At 37.2% G+C, this 21,498-nt stretch overlaps 2 protein-coding genes across 2 annotated transcripts; one reads left to right on the top strand and one right to left on the bottom strand.

Moving 5' to 3' along the window:
* Positions 1-9,372: 9,372 nt before the first annotated feature.
* LOC141588503 (uncharacterized) lies at positions 9,373-10,664 on the bottom strand. The gene is made up of 2 exons (XM_074409943.1): positions 10,485-10,664; positions 9,373-10,392 (listed from the first exon to the last, which is right to left on the bottom strand). Exons 1-2 carry the CDS (start codon positions 10,662-10,664, stop codon positions 9,373-9,375), a joined length of 1,200 nt encoding a protein of 399 aa, XP_074266044.1.
* Positions 10,665-16,452: 5,788 nt separating this feature from the next.
* Positions 16,453-17,465, top strand: LOC141588502 (uncharacterized). The gene is made up of 3 exons (XM_074409942.1): positions 16,453-16,687; positions 16,784-16,977; positions 17,421-17,465. The coding sequence occupies exons 1-3, from the start codon at positions 16,453-16,455 to the stop codon at positions 17,463-17,465; spliced, it is 474 nt and encodes a 157-aa protein (XP_074266043.1).
* Positions 17,466-21,498: the final 4,033 nt, after the last annotated feature.

Here is a 21,498-nt window from a genome sequence, read left to right as displayed (position 1 = left end):
ATAATGTTTAGCATTGAGCTGATATGGTATGAGCCTAGACCGGTTTAACGTGTCAGTCGGGTCGGTTTTGGGTCAGGTTAGTTTGGGTGTCGCATTATCAGGTTAGTTCAAGTTGGGTTGGATTATTTCGGGTTTCGAGTCTGTATTAGGTATGCTGGTCGGGTCATTTTCGGCTCAAGCAAGTCGGACTTGTTGGAAATGCTAGAGTTTCTTTGTCCCATATTGATAGAAGTTTTTCTAATCCATTTTAGTTCGTTGTTTTGCCCTTGGAGTAACTTTTATTTCCAACAGGACTATTTTGAGTCAAGTCATTTTTTTGTCAATGATTAAGAGAAAAAAAAAGTACATTATCTATTACTCCCTTCGTCCCCGTCAATTATTTACCTTTGATTAAAATATCTCACACAGTGAATATAAAAGGTAAATAAATGATTGAGACGGAAAAAGTATTACTTATTTATAGTTTAGTATTAATAATTGATTCTTTATTTTAAGGTAAATAATATTAAGTGTGATTTCAAATTAGTCATTTCAAATATTTTTGAGTTCGTTAGTGTTAAGTTTTGTTGGGTCATTTTCAAGCTGACTGCTTTCGGATTGGGTTATTTTCGAGTTAGTTATGAGTCAACAAAGCTCGGGTTATGTTTAGACCGGCTCAGGTCACTTCGAGTTTCGGATCGCATTGGAGTGTTGTGGTTCAGGTCAGGTAAAAACCACGTTTTATCAGCTGCATAATGTGCGTTTACTTTTATGTACAATCGTGAAGGTTCTTACAAAGACTCAATCTATAATCCTATAATATTACAAGCGTCTCTAATCCCGTTATTTTTGTTATTGTTTGGTTTTAAGTGTGTAAATTATAGCTGCCAAGAAAAAAAAAAAAAAGTGCGTAAATTATCAAACACTCAACAAACTAGTAATCTAAACAGCTCTACCGACTATTAAATTTACAATCAGTAATGATAGTGTTTTCCTACCTCCGCCTACATAACCGCAAACAAGACGCTAAATTAGACATACCCCTCAAATTTCATTTATTGTTCCTCTTTCTTTTTGACATAAGAAATAAGTGAATCAATTTAGACCACACAATACACATGACCCCACATCAAATTGATTTTGGACCACACAAAGTTGTCCAAAAAAGGAAAGAGGGAACAATAAGAAAAATGGATGAAAAAGGAAAAGGGAAACAATAAATGAAATTAGAGGGAGTATAAGAGATCATATGACTAATTATTGTCACTAACGATAGTTTATGGGTCTCACTCAGTCACTCGATTGTTTGATTGAATAAAATAACTAGATTTTTTGATTGAATAAAATATATTTTCACTAAGTGATAAGAATTCCTACTACCAATAGGCAGACATGTCGACATGGGTATACAATAGGCAAGCAATTGGAGAAAGGAGGAATAGAAATATAAATTCTTGCTTCATTATTGCCCGTAAAGGTAGTCCATGATAACAGCAAGTTACTCCTGTGACAAACTTGTTTGCTCAAGTAATACTCCCAACATTTAACTCCGATTTACATGTTTGCTTTATCAAGTTTGTCAACACGATGTTTACGTTATAAATATCTTTAGCTACATATTTGCAAAAATTATAAAAGTTAGATATTTTTAATGTACTCTTAAAGACGAATCAAATAAGATCCCACATGAATATATTTTAACTTATGTATCGAGAGAAAATTGAAGTTGAATGTCCGCTTGTAAATAATGTGCAAAAGAGAAACATGGAAAGTGGAGTTGAATGGAGGGAGTATTCATGTAGTTAGATAAGACAAAATAAAATGCTACTCTTTAAATATTGTGCTTTTATTTTTATCTATTTCATATAAATAGTATTTAACATGTCGCAAGCTTGCGACGGATATACCCGTAAAAAATGAGAATTTGTGCCATGCTAATTTGGAGCAAGGGCCCCCGGCGACATATATTTATAAATAGTAAATCTACTGAGCGGCAATTTCTCAATAAATTTACTGAGAGATCAATTATAAATGAATGGAAAAAGGGTACGTATAGTTTGAAATGAGCTACAAATAAATATGGTTAACCCACTCTAATTGGACAAACATAGGAGTACTATATGTAAAAAGTTAAAATGAGGGATAACATGTGTAACCTGCCAATGTTCAAGGGCTCCATAGAAAATTTCCATTTTAAAAATGGCAAAATAAAGGTTTATGATTGGACAAACATATTTACATAAAATGTCACTCAATGTCACACAAATTCTCATTATAGACGGGCCAAATATCCACCCACTTTAAATATAAGACAAGCAACAAGTTGCATGGTGGGGCCGAAAAATGTCACCGTTTTAAGCATATTTGACTCGTCTTTCACTTTAGACCGATATATCCCTCTATAGTGAGAGTAATTGACAAATTCTCATTATAGACGAAAGATATCGCCAAATATTGTTTATAAAGCTTTTTTACTTTCGAATTGTTGTAATGTTCCGGGTTGCGAAACGTCATCAACGTTTTATAACAAATCGTCGACGGTTTTAAAAAAAAGACGCACAAACCCTTACTCTCTCTCATTCACTACTCCCTTTCTCTCTTTCACTCTTTAAATCTCCCTTACAACCCCGCCGCACCACACCACCACCTCCGCCACTACATCACCACCTCCGCCACTGCATCACCAACGCCACTACCGCAACACCTCCACCATCACCGCAGCAACACCACGGACGACGGCAGCACCAACCACTTCTCATTTTCCTTGTTTTTTTATCAAGTAAGTCGTTTTTTTTTTCAATTAGTTTAGTTTTAGTTGTATAATTTGATTTTAATTAGGCTAGTAATGTATGTTTGTCTTGATTTGAATGAATCCTCGTTTCAATTTCGTTATTCTTCTTCATTCTTGTTATTTTCTCGTTTCAATTTCGCAAATCGGCTTATTATTGTCGTATTTGTTGTTGTTGTTGGGTTGTTAGTGTTAGTGTTGTTTGTTGTTGTTTTCGATGGATTTGTTGTTGTATTTGTTGTCGATTGATTTGTTGACGTAGTTGTTAGGTTTGTTAAGAATGGAGGAAATGACGTCTTACAGGAAGACGGACGTTGAACTTCAACGCCTGAGATGGGTAGGGACGTTGAAATTCAACGTCTGATATGGGTATGGACGTTAAAGTTCAACATCTGTCATGGGTTGAGACGTTGAAGTTCAACGTCTGTTGGGGTATAGGCGTGAACAGTAGCCGGCTGTGTTGGGTTTGGACATTGAGTTTCAACGTCTTCCCTGGTCTTAGACGTTGAAACTCAATGTCCTGGCCATGAACGGACATTGAAATTCAATGTCTGTCCATGGTTCAGACCTTTTTATTTCGTTTTAACCGTATATTTTCAATTTTTTTTTGTATTAAAAGTTGTTAACTTTGTTTTTAAATGTGTAATTTATATTTTATTTGTATTAAAAGTTGTTAATTTTGTATTTAAATGGGTAATTTATATTTCTTTTGTATTAAAAGTTGATAATTTTAATTTAAAATGGTTAAATTTATATTTATTTTGTATTAAAAGTTGTTAATTTTTTATTTAAATGTGTAATTTATATTTCTTTTGTATTAAAAGTTGTTAATTTTATGTAATTTTGAATTTATTTGTATTAAAAGTAATTTTTTATATAAGTTTTGTATGAAAACTTATTTATTTTTATTTATCTAACGTTTTAATCTCGTAAATGCAGATGTCGAACAAAGAAGATTAAATTATGACTTCATTAGGTCGTACGAAAGACCGAAGAGTGACAGGCTCTAAGCTGCGTATCCCCTTACCGTTAGTGCCACGTTGTGGCCGGGGAGGTAGGGGTAGGGGCATCCAAATCCGCCCTTCTCCTGACCCTACTCCCGGCGCTACCCCCGACACTACTCCCGAGCCCTTTATGACCGAGATTGATTTAGCGACTGCATTTTTTAGGGAGACAGGAGCCGATTCTGATGCTGAGGAGGAGGAGCATTTTGACTATGTGGTTGAGCATGAGGATGATGATGATGATGAGGAGGAGGAGGAGGAGGAGGAGGATGAGGCAGCAGAAGAGGAGGATGACTCTCATTTTCTTGACGAGGAGGCCGCCGCACTACCACCTAAGAAGGTGGTACGGGATGGTAGAGGTCGATATGTGCCGCTTGGTGATGGTTCATCTAGTAGCACAGGGAGGAAGAAGACAAAGACTCCGGATGTATCTTGGCGTCTTACAGGTCCGGTTGAGGGTGGTCCGAGTGTCCTTAGCGTCCTACGTAGCTTTGGTGACCACGTAGCTTATAGTAGTTAGACGGGTCAGGGAAACGTGAGATTGTGGATCACGTGTTACGAGAGGCCAGGTGCTCTAGAGAAGATAAGTAAGATGAAAGCCCGTGATGGTGTTACTGAGAGAGTTAGTAAGAGTGGCCTTGATCATTTGAGGCGTTCTTTGACGACCGGTTTGGATGAGAAGCTCATTAGCGCTTTTGTAGAGAGGTGGCAGCCCGACATCAACACTTTTCATATGCCGTTTGGTGAGATTACTATCTTGTTGCACGATGTTGAGAAGATCCTTGGGATACGGGTGGATGGCATGAGGGTTATACGAGTGAGGAAATTGGTATGAAGGGGAAGGTGACTGCCTTTTTTGGTGTGCCTCTGAAAGAGGTGAACCTACCATTTTACAAGGGTGGTGGAGTGCCGGTTAAGAAATTGATAGAGCTTGCGGAGACGGGTAACCAGCATGACTCGTTGAGGGCTTACATGATGTTGTTGGTAGGACAAACTTTGTTTAAGGAAAAGTCTGGTGATAGGGTTATTGCTCGTATGTTGCCGTTGTTTGATCATTTGAGTGATATCGGCAAGTATGCTTGGGGGCCGCGATATTGGCCTACTTGTATCGACAGTTGGGGATGGCTTCGCGTAGGGAGGGTCAGGGTGTTAGCGGTTGTTTACCGTTGCTTCAGGCTTGGATATATGAGTACTTTCCCATGTTCCGACCACACTCCGGATATTATGTTGTGGGGAGACCACTTGTCGAGGCTTGGTCACGGGTTCCTAGGTTTAGGGGAGATGTTCGGTTATTGGAGCAGCACCAGTAGAGGTTGGACGGGCTTAGGGCGGAGCACGTGACGTGGCTCCTTTATGGTGTTAGTTCTCACAGAGCTTGCAGTATTTCGCTCTACTCGGGCCTGATTAGATTTCTAGATATAGTAGAGCCGTACCAGCCTGATAGGTGTCTCCATCAGTACAGGTATGTTCAGGTTATCCGGGCAGCTATGCAGTTCCCGACTGTTGACTATCGTCCGGCTAAGCCAGCCTTGGGTTATAGGCTGTCTTATGGAGATACTCCTGATTTGGAGTGGGGTTTGAGTGATGCCGAGATAGTTTTGAGAGAGCGGTTTGACCGGGCTTTGATGCCTTTTTAGAGAGATCCGCGCTACATGGTTTGGTATAGGAAGATTTCTCACCCACACTTCTACCCCCTACACGTCGTACTCAGTTTCGCTCACTCCCTTTCAGCGATGAGCCCGAGTGTAGATACCACATTTCTACACCTTCCGCCAACCACCCAGTGATGATTGGGCCGCATGTTTGGTATGCGGAACAATTTATGACAGTCCGTAAGTTTATCATCAAGTGATAGCTCAAATACTCGAGTCTACCCCTTGGTCGTCATCTACGCACCTATACGGTCGTTTTGACAGTAATTAGAGTTCATTTGGAGTCCGGGTCAAAAACCGCTTCATTTTCTAAGAAATCGTTTAAAATGCCGAGTCGGAATGTTCTAGAATATTCCAGATATTTATTCCTAATCAAATTTTATATCTTTTGTAAAATATCTTCCATGTATCATATTTTACGGAATAAGGGAGTATAGATCCACCGCAATTCCATTATAGAAACGCGGAAATCTTTCTTCTGGATGAGGAAACCTCTAGGGAAATGACGCAGCGACCACGTAAGGTCAGATTATTCTGAGTACCAGTCACGTAGCATGACCGACCAATTTGACCACTACACATCAATCAATTAATCTAAAATCCTCCAACGAGGGCACTTTCTACATACATTCGAGTCGAGCAATCACTAACGTTAACTTAGTCAATCTCGTTTCGTCAAACATGTAAGTCTGAGGGTGTAAATCTCATCTTTATTTATTATATTTTATTTTTGTACCAATTAATGTAAGGTTTACGTCAAAAGTATGTTTAAAACCGACTTAAAAAACCTTTTTATAAAACTGTTTTTACGCAACAGTGGAGATCAGACGTCGGGAAGAAACGCAGTAGCAGCTGCTGCTCGCTGCTCCTGCTCATCTTCTTCTTCCTCGGGTTTCTGTGATTTCGTTCTTTTCCTTACTTTCTTCCTTCTTTCTTTCATTCTTCCGTATATAAACCATGTTTTAATAATCCTTTTCAATTATAACATTTTATTTCGACTTAAATCCCTTGTAATTCGATATTTGCGGGTTTTCGTCACTAAATCAAACCCGAATTTTAGAAACTCGATTTGTTCATATCAAGTTTCTGGGATTCGTTCTTTTGTACATAATTTCCTTTATTTGATTTCAGTTTATCAAATTTTTTTCAAGTTCGTTTCTTTTGTATTTCCGACACCGTAAATAAATCTAATTCGTTCTAACTCGTTTTAATTCGGTTTTATCGCTTTTATGACGATGTCAGTATGTAATAAATCTGCTAAATCACTTCCACTTGAGTCTAAACATCAATAATCGACCTAAAATACGCCCACGAACATTAACAGACCGTGGTTCTGACTTCACAAACAGAGCTCAACTCAAGAACAGACGTAGGAGGAGCTGCGCCTCTTCCAAAGGATGCAGCAGATGCTGCGCCTGTTCTGAGGTGATTTCTGTCCCTGAACTTCTTTTCTCGCTTTGACGTGGCCTTTAATTACGTGTTAAATTTACTAATAATCATAATATCACCCCTAATATGACCTATTTTGTTACTTTAATTTCCAACCCTTTTATTTTCTTTTATTTTTATCTTCAAAATTTCGTTTTAAGTGTACTTTTGACGTAAATCAATTAAACCATTGTAATTTTTATTATTGTTGTTCATTTATCGTATTTATTATTTATGTATGATTTATTTATTCACTTGATCTCTCACATGTAATCAATTCTAAATCTCAATTCGACATTAATAATTGCCTAAATTATTTGTTCACCGACATAGTCTAATTCACATGTTATGATTAATCTGTGTCTATTTCATTGCATGCATATAATCGACGACATATCAAATATGAATAACTTCCCTAATCATTAGTAGAGGCCGCTATCGAGGCGGGTGGGATTAGGTGTTTAAATAAAGAGCTTCCTAATACGTACCCTCATCCCTTACTCCAGATCTCTGTGAACATCTGTGTTCATTGGCATCCACGAGAGTCATTCTAGACATAAAATGCTACGGGTAACGAGTTCTTAGTATTCATGTCACTACTTTGTGTCTTGACATGGCACGAGGTATTCGAACGGTTCCAATTTTCCATAAAAATTGGTGGCGACTCCACAAATGCAGGCTTATTCAACCTTTCACCGGTTTCAATGCCTCACAAATCGGTAACGGCCCATGACGTGCCTTGGCAAACCAAGGTTCCGTGGGAGAAGTGCCGCCGCCTTAAACAACACAACGTGCGGCTGCGCACTGCGCGGGTGGCCCATGTCCACACCGAGGTATCCCGAGCTATTAGTCGTTATTTTTCACAGATCTATAGACAGCCTACCGCGGACAGGAAGTGGCAATATGTGCGGAGATTGGTGGAGGAGATGGAGCCGATCTTCAGAGCCGAGGACCATGCCGAGGATGATGCTGGGGATAATGATGATGATGATGAGAGTACCCCGTAGTGTATATTTTTATTGTTATGTATGGATATTTTTATTTGTGTTGTGTATGGATATTTTTATTATCTTTGGTTATGTATGAATATTTTGTTTGTATGAACAATGTCATGCATTGAAATGAACGAGTCGGCACTACATTTAGTTAAAGTAAACACTAATTAAAATAGACTTAATGAAATTACATAAAACACGCATGACGGAAGTACATAAAACTTAATTAAAATACATACATAAAACTTAATTAAAATACAACTGTAATTGAAACGTAGTTTAACGGAATTGAAAAACACAACTTTATTTAAAACGTAGTTTAAATCCAACTCAATTATCTTCCGTTGATGAAGATGACGATTCCAGATCTTGTACATAATCTCGAGCTTCAATTTCTTCAGGTTGGCTAGCAACATATTGATCATAGAAATCAATGATGTCGAGTTTAACATTTCCTAGGTTGAATACTCTACCGGCACATAATTCTGATGATGTTGTGTAATCTAGCACGGTCAGTATGCGCTTAAAATAGACAAGGACATCACTTTTTAACCTGCGAAACTCCCACATCTTTTCGGTTAATGTTTCATCAGAAACAACCTCATCAATAATTGCTGGAGTTAGTATATCCTCCGGGTTTCCGGCTAAGATGATACAAAGGCTGCCAAGTGGAGGATTTTCAAGCAAGTGCCATACAGTGGCACTTGGAACGACTAATTCAAGGCGAGACACTAGCACTCGTAAATCCGCTATGATTGAATCAATCTTTAGTTGATAAGCTCTGATTTTTTGAGTATTTGTGAGAACCATTTTAGTATTGTAGTGAATCGAGTATTTTTAATAGTGAATAAGATGGGATGTTATGATTGAAATGGAGATAGCAAGGGCTATTTTTAAGAAGCCAGATTAAAACGGTAACATTTTTTAAAATTTGTACGGTATATATATTTTTGAATTATAACGGAAATTTTTTTAATTATAACGGTATTTTTGAATTTAAACGGTATTTTTGAATTGCAACGGTATTTTTGAATTTAAACAGTACTTTTTGAATTGTAACGGTATTTTTGAATTTAAACGGTATTTTTGAATTGCAACGGTATTTTTGAATTTAAACAGTAATTTTTGAATTGTAACGGTATTTTTGAATTTAAATAGTACTTTTTGAAATTATAGCGATGATATAATCTAACTTTAAATACATTATCAAAGTTTAATTTCCTTGCGGTTCCTGGGTCAGTTGGTGTGGAACGCCGTCTTCTGCCCGGGAAGTGGCCGTGTTTCCAAGATGTAAGTATTGGTTTGTATAGCAGCTCACGAACTTCTTCCTGTATTTACCCCATGTATTGATCACATAAATCGCCAACTCTTCCCCCTTTTCACTAAAAGATTCCTAAGCGCTCCTAAACTCATCAATGGTGGATGCATTGATCACGCGGTACCAACCGCTTTCTTTACTGTGCATTATGATATCTTTGTACCACATCAATTTCTCCATTGAGAGTGCTTGTTTCTCCTTAGCATGGTTAATGTGCCAACGACACAAGGTGAGGAGTGCTCGGATAAAGGGACTCAAGAGCGGCGATCAAATCCATCTCCTGATCAGTGACAAAGGCAGAAATAGATGAACCCGCACAACTGAGTAGCTCCCTTAATCTCATCAACATCCACCCATAATCGTTTTCCGACTCTGACGAAAGGAGCAGCGCAACAATTAAGAAGGAAGACCCACACGGTGTTACACCAACAACCTCAACAAGAGCAATTTTGTAAACATTGGTCTTGTACGTCGAGTCAATAAGTACCACATGTGGATAAGCATGGAAGAGTTTAACGGCTTCCGGATGAGACATAAAAACATGACCGAGCTCCTTTGTCTCAGGATCTGATTTGTGCCATTCCACATACTTAGCAGCAACGGCTAGAGCCAACATTTGTTGAGCGGTATTCAGTGTTCCTCTAATTTCACGCCGAACCTTGTTTGCCTCGCTATAAATTTGGGCGTTTGTAGGTTGGGGTTTATCGCGGGTTCTTTGATGAAGACCATTTTTAATATCTCTCGGGGGAATCGATGCCCGGACTTGTTTCCTCACGAACTCTTTCTCTTCGGCATCCAAACCCGCAAAATGCCTATCACCGTCTTTGTACTTTGCTACTTGGTGGTTGTGATATCCACCTTTCTCCGAGTTCAAAATGTTCCAAACAATCAACTCCTTCCCATTTATATCATTAACCCGGTTCTGCACGGCTCGAACCCGAAACAAACAGTCACACATAGATGTCCCTTTCTTCTTAGGCTTGTCGGAAATATCGGGATCGATCTTCTTTCTGGTTCGGCCGTACCTTGAACAACGAAAGTATGAGCCTTGCAACTCGGGTTGTTTACGATTTTTGGATCCATTTGATGCTTTTACTAAGGCAAACCCGTTATCAAAAGCTATTTTCTGAGCCCAGTCAAACGCCTCATCCCGACTTGCAAAACATGTTACCGTCTCAAATAGGTGGTTGTAATTAACACTGTTTACACCAAACACCTCAAATGAATCCTTTTAACACGCAAAATTAATAATGGTTAGATGCTAAAATATGTAAAACGACCTAAATTTACGAAAAAAAACTAAATAAAATGACGAAAAACCAATTTAATAGTCTGAACCATGAGCGGACAATGAATATTCACATCCATCACCAGGACAGACGTGAATAGTACACATCCCTTCCCACAATAGACGTGAGCAGTGCACGTCCCAGCCCTTAATGGACGATGATAATCAACGTCTACCCATAGCGGACGTAGAAATTCATCGTCCCCTTCCATGGTGGACGTAGACATTCATTGTCCCTATCCAGGACAGACGTTGAATGTTCACGTCCCTGTCCATGAGGGACAATGAATGTACACGTCCCTATTGACCACAAACAAAGATTTGCTATGGCTATTAGACGTGTTGTGTTCGATTCATCGTAATTCTATTCACAAGGTAATTCAATATACTAATTCTATGAAGACTTAACATGTAATTCAATATATATACTAATTGGATTCATATCAACTTAACATGTAATTCAATAACCATACTAATTCGATTGAAATGAAAATAGATTGTGTAATTACTTACCGATGAATTGTTGTTAGCGTTTGATGTGGATTGCTCGTTGTTTGACGTTGAATCGTTGTTAGAACATCGACTTTTTTTTTTAAGTGTTGTTTGTTTGGGAGAGTTTGGGAGAAAATAGGGTAGAGAGAGAGGGAGAGGAAGGGTACGGGGCGTCTTTTTTATGAAAAGCGTCGACGACGTTTTACAGCCCTCTTAATGTTTTCTATTGTTTTTCTTAATACTTATGCATAAAGCATAAGTGTAATGTGAAGTTGAGTAAAAAGAGTATTTTATATGAGTCCACATTTATATAAATGAATTGAGGGTATATTGGTATTTTCAACTTTAAGAAGTTGAACAAATGACCTAAACTAAAAATGTATGGAATCAAAATGAACAACGCGAAATAGAAAACGTATGTAATCTTGCACGCTTAACAAGTTGATACAAATTACCTAAAATAGAAATTATTATTTTGACATTAACTCTTTAAATTCAACAATTAGTCTCATTATAAACGGATATATCCGTCTAAAGTGAAAGACGGGTCAAATATGCTTAAAGTGGTGCCATTTTTGGGCTCCACCATGCAACTTGTTGCTTGTCGTATGCTTAAATTGGGTGGATATTTGGCCCATATATAACTATAGACGGATATCTCCCGTTTATAATGAGAATTTGTGTAAATTCAATATATAACTTGCATGCTTTGACTTGCTTCCTCATTAAAATTCCATCATTATTGGATGAGCTAAGGCCAACATTATTGATGAGCTAGTAATGTAACACCCCCTCATACCAAGGTACCTTACCAAGGACTACTCTTGCATGAAAGACTGTTACCATCTCGGTTTCCCGAGGTTAGTATATCAAAGTTATCAATTCCAAACAACCTTTATTTAAGTATAAAGAGTTAGTGATTACATGATTCCAAAACCAAACCAAAGTATAACTGTGAAAGGTCTAACAACTACAAAGAATGCAAGCTAAGTCTCTTGACGGCAGAAGCTAGACTCGAGTGATGACTCCCCATGACTGTCCCATAGCTAAACATCTGCATTACCTGTTATAATCTGCTCACCATCCCCGAATGGATCACCGCAGGTTTTACAAAACATCAACACGGGGTCAGTACCGTTCAATCAAGATAAGACAAACAAATAATGTAACCGGCTGATCATCCTCCACAGTAACCGACTACACACCGAAGTGTGTAGCCCTGCCAGATTACCCATCGCAACGGGTAATCCACTCCGCATGTGGGGGACCGCAGCCCATCCCCACCAAGTCCAGCTCATCAACGAGCGACTAACAATCCCTGTCCCTTAATGTGCACATCCCCTCCCGTGACGGGTTCCACGGAGGGTGAACTAGGGTGTGAAGCCACTCCCGCAAGTGACTCCACCACAATCACACACGCACCACAGCATCACAGCTGTCACAACACCACAACCGTCACAACACAACCACATCACCACCGTCACCACAACACCCATCCTCCGATGATCAGCAGATAACAACAATTATGAAACAAACACAATCTTAATCAATCAACAGTAACTGAGTAGGGGAAAACCTACCTTAGCAACAACAGAAATATGGAGAATCAGGCAAGTAGAATGGCTCCTCTACGAAGTCTTCTCCTATACAATAGTCACATAACACAATTACACATTGCACAATCCCCTTTTCCCCCAATTCATATATAAAGTAAACCCTTTGAATAAATCATCAATGACATGGATATAAGGACTTACCGACGGTGGAATGAACGATTGAATGCAAAAGCTACGATGATTACACACACAGTGGAAGATTTGGGAGTGATTAGGATATCGTAAAAGTGATTAGGGTTGTGAAAATGATGTTTAGAAACTGCTTTGGCAATTAAATAATCCGTAAACACTCCCGCATCAAACCGCTGAAATATCCCTCGCGAACCAGATACTCGGTCGAGTATAGATTATACTCGGTCGAGTATTCATCATACTCGGTCGAGTATTCCTCGGCAGTAGCCAAACAGACTCCACGACACACACTACTAGACCGAGTAGGCCATACTCGGTCGAGTACGAGCCTATAAAATCCGTAGTATTACAAGTAACATATAAGTCTTTATGTTTAAAGTTATGTTTTAAGTTGCTTGTATTTACACATTAGATGTTTATTTTATAAGTGTAAATATTAAGAATTAGCTTTCAAGGATGTAATGACTCTTTATATTACTAGATGAGTTAGGACTTAAGAGCTTATATAAATAAGGGTCATAAGTAGACCTGTAAAACGAGTCGGGCGGGCGGGTTACGGGTTCGGTCATTTCGGGTTCGGGTAAAATACGGGTCGGGTTAGTTTCGGGTTTGTAAAATACGGGTTTATACGGGTCGAGTTTATACGGGTTTCGGGTCGGGTTAAGGTCAATTTCGGGTTTGTAAAATATGGGTTTGAGCGGGTCGGGTTTATACGGGTTTCAGGTCGGGTTAGGGTCAAAACGGGTTTTAGTGGCTCCTTTTTAAATAATTGTATAAATTATTATTTTTCCATCTCTTTTTTTCAGTTTTTTTTTGCATCCTTTTATTTATTCTTAAATTCGTGGTCAATTTATCTTTTATTTTTCTATCTAGTAGTCTCCCTTTTTTACATAACACATATAATATATTTATTAGTTTCACACCCATGCGTTGCAACGGGGTAAGCGTTGCAACTAGTACAATAATTAGAAGATTCAAAATATTTTGGTCTGATATCTAAATTCAATGATACTCTTATTTATAGTCATGAGATCATCCCACCTTATAATAATCTTTTGATGTGGGACAATTTAACTATTTAGATGTCGTATGTTTATCACAATTACATAATTTTTCAATGTGGCACAATAATGTACTTAGAAGTATACATATTTTTCGCACCTAATTTGACATCAAACATGGTGCGAAATGTAATATCTCAACTTTGTGCGAATGTTGAACTGATAAGTTGATATACGGTGCGTGACAAATAGTGAGTAGCGACTATATATCTGCTAATCATTTGATTAATTAATTATGTGCTAAAACAATGCTTTAAAACATATATCAGCATGCTTTATTTAATATTTTGAAAGTTGGAATATTTTTAATCATTTTATATTAGTATAATTTGCTTTAAATATTAAATTTTAATAAAATTTCCCATCAACGGGTCAGGTTACGGGTCGGGTCGGGTCTTGACCCTAAATGTGCGGGTGATTATCGGGTCGGGTCATTATCGGGTTCATATTTTTTCGGGCCGGATTCGGCCGGGTTATTTTCGGGCGGGTTTTGGTCGGTTTTTCGGGTCGGGTGATCTTTTGACATGTCTAGTCATAAGTCATGTTGTATAAATGTGAGTGTATGTTTAATATCCCGAGTTAAGCATAGTTGTAAATCTTAACTAGTAGCTAAGTATTTGAGGATTGATTGTATTATTGTTAGTGTTTGAATAATAATACAAGGGTGGGTTATGGGTTAATCCCATAACAAAATATTGTGTCTTTGCATCTTTATATTATTTGTACCAAAAACCCCAACAAGTGGTATCAGAGCTACGGCTCGATGGAGAAAAGTTTTCGTACAAAGTTTGAGATGGAGTTGTTCAATGGTAAGAATAATTTCTCGTTGTCACTACTACAAATCCAGGCAACTACAATGCCCCTTTAACAACGATTATTCACGAAAATCACAATAGACGTTGTAGAATGTATGGCGCGAATTTTACTAAAATCAATTACAACGGGTATGGTTATAAAAACCGTTGTTATTAGTTTTAACAACGGGTCACACATGCACAACCGTTGTTAATAATTTGGCGCAAAATTGGCGCAAAGTTAGTGAAAAGTAATCACAACGGTTATTTTTGAAACCCGTTGTTAAAACTTATTTAACAACGGGTGTTTTTTACAACCGTTGTTAAAACATATTTCACAACGGTTGTTGTTTAATAACCGTTGTCAATACCTTCCATACTATAAACCACACAAACAGAAGTCTGCTGCAGCCACAAAACACAACCCTTAATACACAAACACAAACACAGCAGACAAGCAAACACAAAACACACACTCTCTTTCTCTCTTTCTCATCGTCGCTTTATCTTCTCGCCGTCACTGTTGATTTCATCTTCTATTACGTTCTGTATTTATCGGTAAATCTCGCCCCATCCGTTAGTTTCATCGTCATTATTTTCTTTTTTCTATTTATTTCTTTTGCATGTATGTGTTTTTATCGATTTTCATAGAGGATCTTATTCTGCTCTATCGTATCCGTCCTCTCCTCCTTGGCTATTTGGAGGTTCCGTTCAGCAGTTGCTATATCGTCATATAGCCGCAATCTTCACGCTCCGTCAAGCCATCTTCTTTGGCGTGCTTGATGCGGATCGAGCATCCGCAAGGTAGCTCTGAAACTTTCCTCAATATGGAGGAACAGGCGGATGAAACTGTTGTTGTTCTCGATCATGGTAAGAGTCTTAAGGATGAAATCATTCATTTTGTTGGAGTTTGTTTTGAAAGATTAAGTAGAGTTTGTTTTAGCAGATAGGGTTTGGAGATGAATATATTGAGATAATGGAAATGTTAGTTGAGATAATGCAATGTATTTATACTAAGCAATGTGTGGGTTGAGTTGTTTTTTAATTAATATATATGTTAGGAAGTTGTGCCATAATCATCATCATATCTCTCAATAATGCTGCTTCAAATCTTATTACTAACCCTTCTCATTCCATATTATCCGTTCATATGTACAGTGATGTCAGTAATAATGCATGCATCGGAATTATAACGGGCCGTAATTATGCATGCATCTAGTAATATTTAATTTAATTTTTTTTATTTTTTAAGAACAAACAACAACGGTTATTTACAAACAACCCGTTGTCTTTAGTTATAACAACGGTTTTGTATATTAAAACCCGTTGTTATAACTTTCCCCCCAAAATTGAGTCACACTTTCCACAACGGGTTTTTATACTTAAAACCGTTGTTAATATTTTTAACAACGGTTTCCTTAAGAAAACCAACCGTTGTTAAAACCTTTTACAACGGACGCTTTAACAACGTCCGCTTTTTTATATAACAACGGTTTTTGACCGTTGTTATAGCCTGTATTTGTAATAGTGTGTGGCAAAGCATGATAAAGGATGTTCTCATACATTAGGGGTTGTATAAGACTCTTGAAGACAAGAAGCCCGTCGATGTTCAAGTTCTAAAATGGGAGGACATGAAGTTGTGCGCGGTTAGTACAATTCGGTTAAACCTTGCACCCGAAATCAAGTATAGTGTGTTAGAGGAGAAAAATCCTAAGGAGTTGTGGACCAAGTTATGTAGCATTTATAATGCGAAGTCCTTGGCTAACAAACTATTCTTGAAGAAGGATCTATTCGAGCTCGAGATGGTAGATAACGGAGATTTAAGGGATCATCTAAATAAGTTCAATGGCTTGATCACCCAATTGGCGAGTTTAGAAGACATTCAAAGAAGAAGATAAGGCAATAATGTTGTTGGCTTCTCTTCCCAAAAAGTATAACACAGTTATTACTAATTTACTTGTGGGAAAGAGAACAGTAACCTTGGATGAGACCATTGTGGTTTTGCTCGAGCCAAAAAAGTTGATGAAGCAAGGAGTCGGTGGCTCTTCAGATGATGGAGGAACTTTTGTGGTGGACTACCGTGCCAAGAAGAAGGGCGGTTGGAAAATGCATAATCTCAATATCAATTGCTTCTACTGTGGTGAGTTATGACATATACAAACTGTGTGTCCTAAGGCAAAAGAAGATCTGAAGGAGTTGAAAAAGACCAGTGCTAGTGGGGTTGCAACTATGACAGAAATTGATGATGGCGAACTCTTAATGGTTCATGGGGAAATGGAACCTAAAGAGAGCTGGGTGTTAGATTCGGGAACTTCCTATCACATATGTGGGAAAAAAGAGTGGTTCTCTTCATATGAAGAATGTGAAGGTAAGATGATTAGTTTGCCAAATGGTGATAAGGCAAAGATTGAAGGGATTGGTGAGGTGAAGGTAAGACTTCACGATGGCCAAGTTAGAAGGTTTGGTGATGTGAGATACATACCAAATGTTAGTAGAAATTTAATCTCATTGGGTAGATTAGATGGGTTAAGTTGTACCATTCATTTTAAGAATGATGTTTTGGAGGTCACTAAAAAGGGTAAGGTGATTCTCAAAGGTAGAAAAGATGAAACTAACTTATTCACATTTGATGGAACGAAGATGTGCTGAAGATGAGTTAGTTTAAGGGGAGGTTCTCCCAGGTTAAGGTTGGATCGCTCTGCTCGATGATTGACAAGTCCAAAGTCGTGTTGGGATTAAGGGGAGGTTTGTTGGAATCGATGAGCAAGTAACATATAAGTCTTTAGGTTTTAAGTTATGTTTTAAGTTACTTGTATTTACAAAGTTACTTGTATTTACACATTAGATGTTTATGTTATAAGTGTAAATATTAGGAGTTAGCTTTGAAGGCTGTAATGGCTCTTTATGTTACTAGATGAGTTATGACTTATGAGCTTATATAAATAAGGGTCATATGTCATGTTGGATAAATGTGAGTGTATGATTAATATCCCGAGTCAAGCATACTTGGAAATCTTAGCTAGTGGCTAAGTGTTGGAGGATTGATTTTATTATTGTTAGTGTTTGAATAATAACTAGTTTTGTTACCGGCTAAATTCGCGGACCTATTCATATTGTGTTATTTATGTCTACTTTTTCTATGACTTCTTTACTTGACTGCATATTATAAAGTATAAAGTACAAAGTATGAGCTAAAAATTTTGGCTCTAATTACCCATAGAGTCGCCTTATAAAAAAAAGGAAAAATAAAATAAAATAAAAAATTACAAATGCAAAATCGTTTGTACCTCCGTCCACCGTTACAAATGTCCTAGCCATATACGATTATACCCTACATGATTACATCTCCCATATTAAATAATATGTTAAAGAAGTTTGGTATGTAACTATATGGAGTTCCAAGTCGTTATTAATAATATTGTTCCTAACATATACGATCATATATATCAAATATAAAACTTAGTCGAAAAGTAACATTATCAGAAAACAAATGAAATAAAATAAAGTTTTTGTTACAAATGTTACAAATTCCAATTTATACCTCTTCGTCCAGTCATCTGTTTGACAAAGAGGGTAATTAGTAAATAACATCCTAACTATATAACCTCAACCTTTCCATATAAGCGAATACACTTTATACGTTTGAATGTTTGATCATTGTTGTGCGCTAAATCATTAGCAATAGCATTTATGTAGAACATACAATTATGTTGATCACTTGACCATCAATATATATCAGAGACAAAGACTTCTGCATTTTATTTTCATTAAACCAGAGAACTAAACTCATCTTATGTTGATTCATATAGAAAATTATCAGGATTTTTGAGGAAATCTGATCTAACACTCATAATATAAACGGGGTGGACAGATGGTAGGAGTATAAATAGGGTAAGTCTCTCTTAAGACGGGAAAAACGGGTCAAATGTCCTCTCACTTGTGCATATAAGAAAAGCCGTTACTTTACCCTATGTCAAGTATATCTTACTTGTGCAAATAAGAAAAATTCGTTGTTTTACCATATGCTTTCTACTTTCGTTTTATTCATATTGCTTGACTCGTCTTAAGCGTAAAATGGGTATACTCGTCTTGACTCTTAAATAAGAATTTGTGATTGATAATATTCGAGAAGCAATACCCACATGTTTTTACAAGGCTAAACAAATTCATTAACAACTCTCCAACTTTGCTCTAGAATCTTTAATCTTATCTTGTAATCAAAAACACAATGGCCACAACAGAGTGGGAAGCGGGAAACGTAAGCAAAAAAAATTGGTCACATTCAGTCACTCACACATGAGTTGGCCCGCGTAAACTACCTTACGCTTGCTCTTAACTCTGATCTCTTGGCAATAAGAACCAACTTATCAAAGCCTGCACAAGTGCACAACAAAGAAAGTGGAATTAAAAAACAAACAGAAATTTAAAAGAAAAGAATTCAAAATCATATCAAACACAAACTTAATGATCAAAAAGTAAAGCTAAAACCAAAAGAGTATGTTAACCAAATAAAAAACAAGACTAAAAATAGGAAAAATAGAACAATAAAACAAATTGAAGTAATGAAGAATATAAAATAGGCAGATCCTCTTTCCAATCTTCAATTTCAGCACGAAAAACCTGCAAAATAATAGTAAAAAAAATTAGATTTTCGTAAAAACTGAAAAATGAAATTTCAGTTTATATATAAGATTAATTGAGGAATTGAGAGATAGTATTGATTTCGGAATTAAATAACGCAATTTAAGTGAGGCATTTAATTACTTATCAGTGAAGCGTTTCAAATTGGAAATTTGTGGGATATTGAAAAGCTTGATTGAGGGGATTATAATGATGAGTAAAGATTAAAGAACACAAAACGTTTCATGTTTTCAGTTAATGAAAATTTTTGGCAGGTAGTAAATAGAAAAAGATAGTCAACCTTCCTATTTCAAATTGTTATAAAGTAGTTTTCCTTATAGAAATCAGTTTGTTGTGCTTGTGTCTTCATTAGACACGTGGCATATGGTAGTTGTTCAATTTACCCTTTTAATAGTATTGTATAGATTTGAGGGGAAACTTAAACAACGCTAGAGAAACTTCATTATGGTTTAGTGAATTGATGGGCTAACAAACTAAATATGAGAGCCGTTTACACTCCATATAGAATTGTGGGAGATTAGGGTGAGCGATATTAAGTTGGCTTTTATTGTGAGCATTAACAATAATTCAATTGTGGGAGATGAAAAGGAAGAAACAAAGGGATGGTGTCAATGATATAATTGATTGCAAATTCAAGATTGAGGCTCAACTGATTTGTAGAGAATTTCAAACGTGGCAGCCCGTAAACAAACGTGGCATTTCTAAATCTTGCGTGACATTTCTAAATCCTATGTGGATTTGTCTACATGGACTTTATGGGTCATTTTAGCCTAGACTTTTAATAGTATTTTATAGATACAAGGCTGGGTTATGGGTTAATCCCATAACAAAATATTGTGTCTTTACATCTTTTTATTATTTGTACCAAAAACCCCAACACTGAGCCAGCTCTTGCTCGCTTCATTCACTCTTTTAGCCGTATTATAACAAAACCCAGTTCATAATTCTTTATCTTTTCCTCAATTCATCCCCAAAAAAATGTTAATTTAGAATTACCCAAATCAATTTGAAGCTGTTTTAACCTATAAAGTTTTCAACTTTATATTTTTTTTGTTGTTTTCTTTGTTTGTTGGACCAATTTAAGCTGAAATCATCAACGAAACGAAAAAATTGCACTACAAGAATTTTTGTTTCGGGCGACTGCAAACAGTCGCCAAATCAAAATTGGCAACTGAAAATGGCCGCCCAGACATTGTCACAGGCTTTAGTCGCCAAATGGAATTCGGGCGACCAATTTCAGTCGCCAAAATTCGCGACTGAATAGTCGCCAAATAAGCAAATTGGCGACTGACAGTAGTCGCCCAAATAGCGACTGAAAGTCAACGTGGTGGCCAAAATGGCGACTGAAATCAGTAGCTAATGGTTGACTTTTAGTCGCCAAATTGGCGACTGGTGACTCATTAGTCGCCAAATTGGCGACTACTTTCAGTTGCCAAATGGTCGCCATTTCCACTGGCAAAGCAGTGGCTACTGGTTTGGATGCTCTGTTTTGGTGACTGATTTCAGTCGCCAAAAATACATTTCAGTCGCCAATTTGTCTGAGTTTTTACATTAAAAATCAGTTTTCAATTCCTACTACCCATTTCATTGCCTATCCTGTATTTTTCCATTTCAATGCTCGTACCTGCATTTGTATTGCTACAACACCAATGCAAACCAAACCCACAACACGAATAGAAGACCAACAACCAAATCTCATATATAAAATGAGAATAAATCCAAGTTTACAAGTGTACCACACAAATCCTAATCAAACCAAGTTCGTCAGAAGCCTAGCTTACACTACAATGTTCTTAGGTTTTGGGAAATGATCACCTAAATCAAATACAAGGAAAGGAATCACTCGCGCCAAAACCGCCTCTTTCAGATGGATCATTAGGATCTCTCCAATGGGGTCGAGGACCGGGGTTGTACGAAGCGAAGTAAGATTCCATCTTGTCAAACTTTTCTTTCATTTCCCGCATTTGTTGATCTCTTTCGGCGTTTTGGCGCCTTTCTTCATCAAGTTGTGCTTGTAATACACTGATCGAAGCCATTTGGTGTTCACAATTAAGCATATGTGGTCGTTGGTCAATGGTCGATACAAAACACAATTTATACTTCACAAACAACTCTACAATTAGTAAAGAGGCAAGTAAAGGTCGGATCCCAAGGGACGGGTATTGAAATGAAGATTCTATTGTAACTAGCGGTGTCTAGGGGTGTCACAAATTGGGTTGATGTAGAAGGTTACTAAACTAAAATAGCAATGAAAATAAACTAACAAGGTAAATGAAATAAGGGTGTAAACAATTGATTAAAAGCACTAGG

Source organism: Silene latifolia, chromosome 6 (assembly GCF_048544455.1).
Source record: "Silene latifolia isolate original U9 population chromosome 6, ASM4854445v1, whole genome shotgun sequence".
In the NCBI taxonomy this organism is placed as follows: Eukaryota; Viridiplantae; Streptophyta; class Magnoliopsida; order Caryophyllales; family Caryophyllaceae; genus Silene; species Silene latifolia.
Note: the sequence above shows the minus strand (reverse complement) of the source record. Positions and strands in the feature narration are given on the sequence as shown.

Bases quoted from the DNA above. Each gene is read 5' to 3' on its own strand.
- LOC141588502 (XM_074409942.1), top strand. From the start codon at position 16,453: ATGTTGTTGGCTTCTCTTCCCAAAAAGTATAACACAGTTATTACTAAT. The intron at 16,688-16,783 runs GTGAGTTATGAC...CAACTATGACAG, and splicing joins TATCAATTGCTTCTACTGTG to AAATTGATGATGGCGAACTC. The intron at 16,978-17,420 runs GTAAGACTTCAC...TGTAAATATTAG, and splicing joins AAGGGATTGGTGAGGTGAAG to GAGTTAGCTTTGAAGGCTGT.
- LOC141588503 (XM_074409943.1), bottom strand. From the start codon at position 10,664: ATGGAAGGGGACGATGAATTTCTACGTCCGCTATGGGTAGACGTTGAT. The intron at 10,393-10,484 runs GTTTTTCGTCAT...GCGTGTTAAAAG, and splicing joins TGGTTCAGACTATTAAATTG to GATTCATTTGAGGTGTTTGG.